The 12,544-nt window shown below is 39.9% G+C and overlaps 1 protein-coding gene across 1 annotated transcript in view; it reads left to right on the top strand.

Moving 5' to 3' along the window:
- The window catches only part of GNG10 (G protein subunit gamma 10), a 35,732-nt gene extending 26,754 nt beyond the window's left edge, over positions 1 to 8,978 (top strand). Inside the window, exons 2-3 of the mRNA XM_088460084.1 lie at positions 2,738 to 2,890; positions 8,499 to 8,978. Coding sequence (XP_088316210.1) covers positions 2,738 to 2,863 — 126 coding nt within the window. The 3' untranslated portion in view covers positions 2,864 to 2,890; positions 8,499 to 8,978. The remainder of the gene's footprint in view (positions 1 to 2,737; positions 2,891 to 8,498) is intronic.
- The last annotated feature ends 3,566 nt before the right edge of the window (positions 8,979 to 12,544 follow it).

Below are 12,544 nucleotides of genomic sequence, written 5' to 3'. Positions count from 1 at the left end.
TAGCGGGGATTCGGATAAGTATTATGTTTTGTGTGTTGTATACGTAAGGGGTACTGTATAATGTGCACTACAACAGGGGGCACTGCATAAGGGACACTACTAAAGGGGGCATTGCATAAGTGGCACTGCTACTTGGGACATTGTATAAGGCACTACTACTGGGGACAATGCATAAGTGGCACTGCTACTTGGGACATTGTATAAGGCACTACTACTGGGGACATTGCATAAGGCACTACTATTGGGGGCATTAAGGTGCATATGGACTGAAAAGGAATATTCCCAGAGTGACGAGAAATGTTGACACTCCATTTTTCAGTGGCCACGTTCCTTGTGGCACTGGCCACACTCACTTTTACAGTGCGTGCACATACTTGGGGGCACATACTTGGGGGGGGGGGGGGGCGGGCATTTGTCATCTTGCACTGGGCTCTAAATACCCTAATTACGCACCTGCTAAGAGCTCTGCTGCTGTACATACCTGTAGCCCGGGATAGATGCTTCAAAGAAAACTTCCCTATCAGTTTCCACTAGTTAATCCTTATGGATAGAAAGTAGCAACAGAGGGGAGTTACTTTTTATAACCTTGTATCCCTCCTATAGATTTGCAATTGATTAATGCAGTGTTTCTATTCCCAGCTTTTTCAGCCTATGAGGTAATGTTTACAGCTGCTTGAAGGGTCTTGCTGTCTAAAGGTGCATACACACTAAATAATTCACTCCATGAGCGATATCATTTAGTGTGTCCCCGGCAGTGGTGTGCACAATGTCGTTAACGACATTGAGGAAACACTGAACAATATCGTTCAGTGCTGGCACCCTCCCTCATCCCCGAACCTGCACAACCTGACAATATCGTCAGGTTGGACAGCAGGTTCGGGCGATGAATAATGTCGTTGATGGCATACATACTGGCCGATATTGTAATCGCTCATAACATCAGCTAGTGTGTACGCGGCTTTATGCTATACTCCCTGCAGACTTTCCCTAGGCAGTTGGGTTGATGTCTCCTGACAGGTCGCTACAGTCGTTATGTCGTTACGTTGTTTTAGCTAGGCTGACTGTGGAGCAGTAGTAGGTACAGTATGCCAATAATTGTGTCTGCTGTCTTTTGGTTTTGGGATGACAATTTACTGCTGCTCTCCTCTATTTTAAACATTAACTACTGTATATGGCTGACTCGGGGGGGTTGCTGTCGATAGTAATGTAGTGACTATCCCTGTAGCTGATACCTGCGCTGCTCAATCACTGGAAAATTACTGTGGCCTCAGTACATGTAATCTGTAGTGCAGGCTATTTGCTACTTGCTGTTATGAACGGGGTAAGTCTGGCTCCACTCCGTGCTGAGCAACCCCGATTTTTCTGCCTCCGCCATCAGACTACCTCAGAGGGGCCAATCCTTGTCAGGGAGGCTGAGGTCCTATCTGACCTCTACTGTCAATAGCTGGGCACACTCCCTCCTTCTGTCACCACAATCAGTCGAACCTCTGGAGCCGGGGAATGCCAGACAGACTTGCTCCTGAAACCTCCGTCGGGATCTCCGCTGTTCGGCCTGCCGGCGTTGGGATTTCGACTGCTGGGCTCTCGTCCGGCGGTCATTCATACCGATCCCATGCCAGGTTATCCATCAATACATGGTATACTCTGTGACCAGTAGTATGGAGTCTACTAAGCAGCTTGTTCTAGAACTGCCCTTACAGATTGGTGATGTGGAGAAACTGTAATATTGTGTTTACTGTGTCCAATCCACTAAGCTAACAGCTGCAACGTACATCCATTATGTGAAGTTGGCATTTATGTGTTTTAGTATTTTATGATCAGAGAATCTTCGTTAATATCCATTTAGTTTTTTATTACCTTTGGCTACAGTCCTCAAGTAAGGGTTCTGTCTAAACCAATAATGTGAAATACAAAAGCTATGATAAATATCTCACATGGCTTATGTTTTGAGAACGTCACTGGACTACTATCTTATCAAGAGACCTTCACAACCGGCCTTTTGGTGACTTGTACAAAGGATAAATCAAGAAAAAAATTACAGTTCTGCACTGGGACGTTAGTAGTGTGTGATGTAGTGCACCTGCAGCTAGCAAGTATAGGCAATTTGCAACCCCACTTGGAACCAAAAAAAAAACTAGTAGAAGTGTACACTTTGGTAACACATAACAACCACCTACAGTGCTATAGTAAATGTGCATACACATAAAATCACCAATATTTAATATAATATACAAGAGAAAATGTTGAATATAAAAATCTGCGTAAAATGAAACTAATTAATACAAGGCAATAGGTAACTAGGATTCTACTAAATCTCAATAGATGCATCAAACATTTGCTCCTAAGTCCGCAATAGACTATTAATAAACTGTATCCACAGCTGTAACCAGAGGTTCCCAAGGCACCCCAACAGTTCAGGTTTAAAAGGTATCCATGGTTGAGCACAGGTGGTTAATTCAAATTGACTGAAGTACTAATTATGTCACCTGTGGTCAAGCATGGATATCTCTAAAACCTGGACTGTTAGGGTGCCTAACTTGAGGACTGAGTTTGTGAACCTCTGGCTTAAAGTATCCAAAAGGTGTCACAAAGTAACAATGTACAAAGGATAGTTATTAAGTGTTTGTAATTTTTCAGTTACTGTTAGTATTGTGATTTTGTTTGTTACATGAAGATGTGATGATAACTGAACTGTTATGCATAGGGCTTGGTTTAAATGTTTTGTGTTTAATTGCAGGTGTCTCAGGCTGCTGCAGAGCTCCAGCAGTACTGCATGCAGAATGCCTGTAAAGATGCCCTTCTGGTAGGAATGCCTGCTGGGAGTAATCCATACCGTGAGCCTAGGTCATGTGCACTCCTCTGAAGCTGCTATATGGCATCACTAACTGGTGTAAGTATTACATAAAGCTGCCTAGGATTAAAGTGGACCTGTGATCAGGAATGGGCATGGTGTTTTATTTATATATAGAAAAGATGATCATTTCTTAACAAGTATTTATTTTTAAATAAAATAGGAAAGAGCTGGCATTATAGGAGACCCAATATACAATTCAGTCACATTACTGATTGTCAGCTCTCCTTGCCAGTAGGATGCGTACAGGAAAGAAGCTGGCACTGGAACGACTTGGCTTTGCCTAATCAACTTGCATACTAATAAGTCAACATAATATGAGGACATTGCATTTTTCGCTTGTTTGTTTTTCTCTGGTTACATTAGGCTGGATGGGAGCGGTTTGTAAACGGCAAGTTTCAACTCCATTCACAGATCTTCTAACTAACTGGTGGATGTGTGCAAGGCCAAATTGATTTGTGGAAATTTTAGGTTCTTGTTTAACACATTACAGGCAATTCAAATAGACTTTTAACAAATGGCTAAACAAAACAACACAAAGATCTAGTGAAAAAAGGTACACTAGTAACTTAGGAGCAGTACATAGCATAACACATTAAATCCAGAATCAGTACAGCTATTGGGAAAATGTGTCCTATGTATACAAATAAAATAAAACTTCAATCGTCAAAAACGTGGATGTCTGCCTATCAGTCCAATATGATACAGAATAGCATAGAAGAGAAAGGCATTAGTAAATGTAATAAATGCAGGGGATGGCATACTTAGGGGTAAATTTACTAAAGTGAGAAGTGGAGATGTTGCCCATAGCAACCAATCAGATTGTACTTAACATTTAACTAGCACCTTCTAGAAGATAATAGCTTGAATCTGATTGGTTGCTATGGGCAACATCTCCACTTCCAAAAACGCTCACTTTAGTAAATATACCCCTTAGAGAGACGATTTTGACTCGTCTAGAGACATCTTTCATAACTAAAAGTTTAATTAACAAGAGCCTTCCATTGATATAAACTGTGGTGCGCAAGCGCCAGCCAGGTCCTCTTAAGATTGACATTAGACAAAGTTGAGAAATCTAAGCACATATTTGTATATATTTTCATTATAGGTTTCTTCAAGTGAGATTCCAAAAATACAAATCTTCGAGTGTAAGGCAGGATCAGTTTGGAACTGGTCCTCAGACAGTCCCAGACATCAGTCCAACATTTATATTCTATGGATCATGTGCCAAAACGTGCTATTCTCAGCACCACTTTTCGGACACTCAGAAACACGCTGAGTGGCATCTCCAATACATAAAATGAACTGACCCCAGTCCTCCTCAGAGGGGGCATCAATATTGAACTTCAAGGGTGACAGGCCATTACGGAAATCCTGTGAGTTAAGACTAAAATATAACAAGGAAATCTGTTTCCTAGTACCCAAACTCTGGAGAACCCCTTTAATCGTCGAAAAGGATAAGATGGGGAGGTGTTTCACCAAATTGGGCATTAAATACATGATGGAGGTGTAGGCATCTGCAAAATGCAGTATGGAAAAGACCAAACTCCTGTCTTAACTGCTCAAATGATTTTAAAAAAACCATCTTGGTACAGATGTTCAAAAGTGAGTACACCACAAAGGATACATACAGTCAGGTCCATAAATATTGGGACATTGACAGAATTTTCAGATTTTGGCCTCTATTCACCACCACAATGGTTTTGAAATGAAACAAACAAGATGTGCTTTAACTGCAGACTTTCAGATTTAATTTGATGGTAATTACATCCAAATCGGGTGAACGGTGTAGGAATTACAACAGTTTCAATATGTGCCTCCCACTTTTTAAGGGGCCAAAAGTAATGGGACTATCAACTCAAAAGCTATTTCATGGACAGGTGTGGGCTATTCCCTCATTATTTCATTATCAATTAAGCAGGTAAAAGGTCTGGAGTTGATTCTAGGTGTGACATTTGCATTTGGAATCAGTTGCTGTCAACTCTCAATATGAGATCCAAAGAGCTGTCACTATCAGTGAAGCAAGCCATCATTAGGGTGAAAAATCAAAACGAACCCATCAGAGAGATAGCAAAAACATTAGGTGTGGCCAAATCAACTGTTTGGAACATTCTTAAAAAGAAAGAACGCACCGGAGAGCTCAGCAACACCAAAAGACCCGGAAGACCAAGGAAAACAACTGTGGTGGATGACAAAAGAATTATTTCCCTGGTGAAGAAAAACCCCTTCACAACAGTTGGCCAAATCAAGAACACTCTCCAGGAGGTAGATATATATGTGTCAAAATCAACAATCAAGAGAAGACTTCACAAGAGTGAATATAGAGGGTTCACCACAAGATGCAAACCATTGGTGAGCCACAAAAACAGGAAGACCAGATTAGAGTTTGCCAAACAACATCTAAAAAAGCCATTACAGTTCTGGAACAACATCCTATTGACAGATGAGACAAAGATCAACTTGTACCATAGTGATGGGAAGAGAAGAGAAGGTAAGGAACTGCTCATGATCCAAAACATACCACCTCATCAGTGAAGCATGGTGGTGGTAGTGTCATGGCGTGGACATGTATGGCTGCCACTGGTTCCCTTGTATTTATTGATGATGTGACTGCTGACAAAAGCAGCAGAATGAATCCTGAAGTGTTTCGGGCAATATTATATGCTCATATTCGGTCAAATGCTTCAGAACTCATTGGACGGCGCTTCACAGTGCAGATGGACAATGATCCGAAGCATACTGCAAAAGCAACCAAAGAGTTTTTTTAAGGCTAAAAAGTGGAATGTTATGCAATGGCCAAGTCAATCCCCTTACCTGAATCCGATTGAGCATGCATTTCACTTGATGAAGACAAAACTGAGGGGAAAATGCCCCAAGAACAAGCAGGAACTGAAGACATGTGCAGTAGAGCCCTGGCAGAGCATCACCAGGGATGAAACCCAGCGTCTGGGGATGTCTATGCGTTCCAGACTTCAGGCTGTAATTGCCTGCAAAGGATTTGCAACAAAGTATTAAAAAGTGAGTTAGATTTAGGATTGTTTAGTTTGTCCCATTACTTTTGGCCCCTTAAAAAGTGGGAGGCACATATAGAAACCGTTGTAATTCCTCCCCCGTTCACCTGATTTGGATGTAATTACCCTCAAATTAAATCTGAAAGTCTGCAGTTAAATCACATCTTGTTTGTTTCATTTCAAAGCCATTGTGGTGGTGAATAGAGGCCAAAATATGAAAATTCTGTCAATGTCCCAATATTTATGGACCTGACTGTATATTGTCCATGTGAAGCTTGCCTAGTTAATTGAGAAGTTTACGTTATTGTTAATGGCTCTTTCAGAGTGGTAACATTGGATCCCAGAAGACATACTAGGGGTTTGAGGTCTTGGTCGGACCTCCCGTTGGTGTATGCATGGCAGAACTTTAACCCGGGGAGCCTATTCTGGGCCTTCTATTGGATGGATTTGGATGACATCACATAATGAAACTTAATTGTAAGATTTAAACCCGGGCAACGCCGATTACTTCAGCTTGTTCTACATAAAATATGGGGTGAAGGGAACAAGATACTACACAAAGTAATCCCTAGGACAGGATATCATCCAAACACCCAAATATTGCAACAATAGAGTCCAATGTAGAAGGCAATGAGGAGGCAACTGTGTAATGATCTGACCACAAAGCGGGAAGATGCTGGATTTATTCAAATTGACCCTCAGGCCTGAGTAGGAGCCAAATACATCAACTGTGTACAACAAACTATCCTACATGCTAATGGCATCAGCCAAGAACAGGAGTAATGGTGTCAGTGACATTACCAAATGGCAACCCCCAAATATGAAGATATGTCCATATTAGACTTAACAGTTCAATGGCCAATCCAAACCGCGCAGTGGACAATGAGTAACCCTGTCTGGTACCCTTAATGTACAGCCTACCTGCAGGTAATAAACAATAATTTAACCCACTGGCTAAAAACCAGACTCTGTCCAAATCTCATCAACACTTCCACAGATAATCCTACTCCACAGAGTCAAAGACCGTGGCTGCATCAAGCGCCACCACAGCCCCCCCATCTCAGCTTTTTGACACATCTGGAGATGACAATACATACGGCAGAGATTGTGGTTGGTAGACTTGAAAAGCTTGAAGCCAATTGGGTGTAAAATCTAAATGATAATCTTGTTTAGCTTAGTGGCCAATATTTTAGCCAAAATGTTATAATATGTGGCCAATATCGAAATAGACTGATAAGATTCCGGTTGAAGAAGATCCTTACCAGGTTTGGGAACAACTATAAAAAGACCATCATGCACGGAAGGCAGAAGCATACCAGCCCGCCAGAGTCCGTTAAAAGTATGCAGCAGGCGACGGCCAAAGAAGTTCCTAAACTTCTTATATACTTTGATTAGCATGTCATTGACTCAAGACATCTTACTGTTTGGGAAGGAAGTCCAATTTCCTCATCCGTAAAGGAAGCATTTAGAAAGTAAACTGACTCATGGAAAAGTGTGGGCTTGGCAATCTGTCCAAATAAGCATTCAGTTAATGTAGGTGCCCTTAGTGGCATGAATTCACATTCTGAGAGTCCAATATCGCTGGAACTGACACTAAGATTTCTAATTTACTCAAAGGAATGCACAAATCAGTTCACTGTTGCTGCATGGCAACCAAAATATTCATAGCAGCACAGTAAAAAAACAAAACACAAGCTAGCCTGGAATCCAGTAAATGGAAGGATATGGAAAAATTGACCACTATCTTGGAGAACAACTTCGAATATTTCTTTTATGGAATTTGGACATGTAGCAGATTCCCATCTAAAATTATATTCATCCATGATATTTATAGTTTTTTCTTTCATCCACTACTTACCCAACACTTGGTTCTAAAAATGATCGCTTTCTCTTTGTTCTTTTAGTATATGTCTACTTCTGTAATGTTTGTAGTTTTAACTGTTAAACTGTGGAATTATAATTTGTATCAATCCACGTATAAACGTTTCAGAAAAGCAGCACTCTTCAAAGAGAGATTTATCAAAGCTTTGAGAGAGCAAAAGCACCAACCAATCAGCTTCTAACTGTCTTTTTACAGGCTGTGCTAGGACAATGACATGTAGAAGCTTATAGCAACCTCTTCACTTTATCTCTCTCCAAGATTTGATACATTTCCCCCAAAGGGTTTTATATTTTTTAACGTTAAGTGGGTTTTTGAGTGGTTCTGTTGGGTTGGTTGATAAATTTCATCTTCTTGGTCACCTATAAAAGATCTTTTGAATGCTGTTTTTGCTTTCTATATGGCAAGGGGGTATTTAACATGCGGCCATCCAGCTGCTGTGGCACTACAAAGTATGCCTTGCCACAGTTTTATAATGCCCTAATAGCAAAACTGTGGCAGGGCATGCTGGGATGTGTAGTTCCACAGCAGCTGGATGGGCCTCATGTTAAATACCTGATTTATATAGTGATTCCTATATTATTTGATACCGAGCATCGTGGTTCACATGCCCCCTTGTTCTTCTTCTTTCTGTTATTTTTTATTTCCCTCTCGTTCTTATTTATAATATAAACTCGACGTTTCAGCCTGTTGCCAGACTATAATTGTTTTGTTTTTTTCAACTCCTGTTAAAATGTGCTTTCTGTTTGTGATTTAGGTGTCACTTAAAGCTTGAAGATTTGGAATATATGCATCCTGCCTTTCCTGTGCCATTCCAAGTGTGGCCAAATCCTCCTCAACCTTTTTGAAATATTTATTATTTCCACAGTTCACATTCATTACAAGTTGCTTATTCCTTTTTTTTTTTTTTTTATAACTTTCATTTTCTTTTCTATGTAAGGAATAGTGTGCATTGTTTTGCTCTGTAAATGTCAAACTGACCAATACTTCAGACTCACAGTATTTTACACATGTTTTACACTTCCATTTCATATGAAATTGTATTTGTTGGGGTATAAAACATTTCTAACTTTTTTCTATTTAAAGTGAAAATAATATTTTTCTGGACAGGTATAAATGTTTTCTGAAAGGTAAAAGATTAAATGTATAGGTATATACAAATCCATAATGCCTAATATATACTCTGTCCTCTGAAGTGTATAATTTTTATGACTTTGAAATAAATATAGGAATTTTATTTGGAATTCTCAATTTCTTGTTCAATTTAGAATATTACTATACATCACAATATATTTTCAAATAAATACTTTAAATGATCAAACCAGTGTGTTAGGCAATGTGTAACCTGCTTTCAAATGCCCATTTTAGGCCAGAAAACCTCCAAATTCATTTATTCCACTGAAAATAGCTCAATCGTATAATCCTCGCAGGCAGGCAGATTTTACTAGTAGTCCTAAGGGACAAATTAAAATGTATTACTTTATTCATTTAAAGTTAGTTTGTTCCAGGTTATAACTCACATGTTGGTGGCACCATACTATCAGGGTTTTGTCAGGGTTTTGGATTCTTAAAGTATTGTCAGTCTAAAATTTGGAGTTACACATATACTCTGTTTTGTAGTTATAACAAGAATTGTCATCTGTAGAGTGGGCTGTCACAACATATAGAGTATGCCCACATGATTCTCTTGTATTATTAACTGCTAATTAAATTACGTATTGTGTTTTTAATATTTCTCTAACAAGGTCGAGTTTCAATACAACAAATATTAAAATTAAAAACATTATAGACTACATAATGACCATGTATCAGAATGTTGCTATATAAATGATATATATTATGCAGCTTGCACAATATTGTATCAAGGGATAACATCAGGGGTATTCAATATGAGGCCCTCCGGCTGTAGTGAAACTACGCATCCCAGCATGTCCTGTCAGTTTTGCCCTAATAGCAAAACTGTGCCACAGCAGCTGGAGGGCATCATGTCGAATACCCATACATAACATCAGAGGTTCCCAACCACTGTCCTCAAGGCACACTAACAGTCCAGGTTTTAAGGATAGCCATACTTGAACACAAGTATATTAATTAGTACTGCAGTTATTTTGATGTAGCCATATGCTCAAGCATGGATAGCACTAAAACTTGGACTGTTAGTGTGCCTTGAGGACTGAGGTTGGGAAATACTGCATTACATAATCTATCAAGCTACTTTAACAGGGTTGCATTTATTAATTTGCAGCTTTTTATATAGCTGTAACAAATTATGCAACAATTTACAGAGAATATTTGTCATTCACATCAGTCTCAGCCTCATCGGTGCTTACAGTCTAAACTACCTACCACAGAAGCCAATTACCCTAGTTGTATTTCTTTGGATTGTGAGAGAAAACTGGAGTGCACAGAGAAAACCCACACAACACGGAGAGAATATACAAATTTCAGAAAGCTAGTGCCCTGGTTGGAATTGAACTCATGACCCCAGTGCTGTGAGACAACAATGATATCCATTGTCCCATCAAGCTGCCCCAATTGTAATTGCTCCACAGAAACTGTCCTTACCAAGGTCTCTGAAGAATGGTCAAGCAGCAAAGCTCAGGGTCACAGGCACAGTTTCACGATGGAGAGAAAGACAGAGTTTTTCAGAACAGTTAAACAGGCTGAATTAGGTACACTGTAAGTCTGTCAGAAAGCTAATAGCAAGGTAATGCTTGAGCACAGAAAAGGCCTTATACTCTGGCACCAGCATGGTTGCAGAGTGAACTTAAATAGGCTGCATAATCAAACTTGATGCCAAGCTCACAACAATGTAATTACTATTAGTATACAGCCATGGTCAAAAGTTTTGAGAATTACACAAGTATTGGTTTTCACAAAGTTTGCTGCTTCAGTGTTTTTAGACCCTTTTTGTTAGATGTTACTATGGTATACTGAAGTCAAATTACAAGAATTTCATAAGTGTCAAAGGCTTTTATTGACAATTACATTAAGTTTATGCAAAGAGTCAATATTTGCAGTGTTGACCCTTCTTTTTCAAGACCTCTGCAATTCGCCCTGGCATGCTGTCAAGCAACTTCTGGGCCACATTCTGACTGATGGCCACTAATTCTTGCCTAATCAATGCTTGGAGTTTGTCAGAATTTGTGGGTTTTTGATTGTCCACCTGCCTCTTGAGGATTAACCACAAGTTCTCAATGGGATTAAGGTCTGGGGAGTTTCCTGACCATGGACCTAAAATTTAAATTTTTTGTTCCCCGAGCCACTTAGTTATCACTTTTGCCTTATGGCAAGGTGCTCCATCATGCTGGAAAAGGCATTGTTCTTCACCAAACTGTTCTTGGATGGTTGGGAGAAGTTGCTCTTGAAGGATGTTTTGGTGACATTCTTTATTCATGCCTGTGTTCTTAGGCAAAATTGTGAGTGAGCCTATTCCCTTGGCTGAGAAGCAACCCCACACATGAATGGTCTCAGGATGCTTTACTGTTGGCATGAAAAGGACAAAGACTTTTGGACGATGACCTGTTGTCAAGAAGGGCAGCAAAGAAGCCACTTCTCTCCAGGAAAAACCTCAGCGACAGACTGATATTCTGCAAAAGGTACAGGGATTGGACTGCTGAGGACTGAGGTATAGTTATTTTCTCTGATGAATTACCTTTTAGATTGTTTAGTGCATCTGTAAAAACGCTTGTCCGGAGAAGGAAAGGTGAGCGCTACCATCAGTCCTGTGTCATGCCAACATGTTGACAACTATGCCTGGGTCCTAATATCAGGTCCTACACTGTTCCCTTGACCTATTCTCCTTTTATAAATGGTGTATTGCAGGGGTCATATAATACTGGGAAGAGAAGGCTTCGTGTAAATAGCACTCTGTAACAGAATCTATGCTTTGACCACTGACACAGCATCTAATGTATGCACACCAACCTTTTCAGTTTCATAAACCACACTCTGTTTAAATTATGCCAGGCCAGTCTATCATTTTGAAGATATATGTTGTGATTGTGCTGGGCTTACTGATTTTATATATAACCCTTTCAATCTAGTACAAAAATACAGTATTTATAAGGGGGATCCAAATGTTTGATTTTGTAATAAAGCAAAAGAAAGACTTGGGGTATAATAAGGAGCAGAGTACCTGGGAGATAGAGTATTAGAAGTAGCAGTGACTATAAAGTGAAAAGCTATTTTATTTTATTTGTATTTTAGCTGATCAATTTACTTGAACATTTTTCTTCCAATAGGCTGGCATTGCTACATATATTGGTGAATTACACTCGATAAAGAACCTTTACTCTCTGACCTGCTGTTTCCGTTCATGGAAGATCCATATCACAACACTGCATTTGCCAGAACTGGGTAGAGCAGTGCAGAGTGGAGGCTATTTATTAGGGGTAATACGCTTGTGTGTGCACTGATGCCTGCTAAATGGTGGTATAAAGTAATAGGATTACTCAATAGACTATAACTACACTCGCTGATCCATCACTGAAGAGACAGGCATCACCACATTAGAGTGGCTAACATATGGATACCCATGGAAACCAGATTTACTACTTTATGCTAATGCGAGTAACCATTCAATGCAGGGGGGATTGTACGTGTGCAAGTGTAAAACCAGTGCTGCACATATTGCTGCAACCTACATCATTTAGTATCTGCACTTGCACCAGCCCCATGATAGGTGCAAAAAATCCTTCAGAAACCAGGTTCCCTTTTCTGTACACTCTGATGACACTCCCACACAACAATGCATAAATTTGATTCTGCGCATGCGATATATGCAAAATCTCGCTGCTTGAA

Source organism: Taudactylus pleione, unplaced genomic scaffold (genome assembly GCF_031769625.1).
Source record: "Taudactylus pleione unplaced genomic scaffold, aTauple2 ptg000967l, whole genome shotgun sequence".
Taxonomy (NCBI): Eukaryota; Metazoa; Chordata; class Amphibia; order Anura; family Myobatrachidae; genus Taudactylus; species Taudactylus pleione.
Note: the sequence above shows the minus strand (reverse complement) of the source record. Positions and strands in the feature narration are given on the sequence as shown.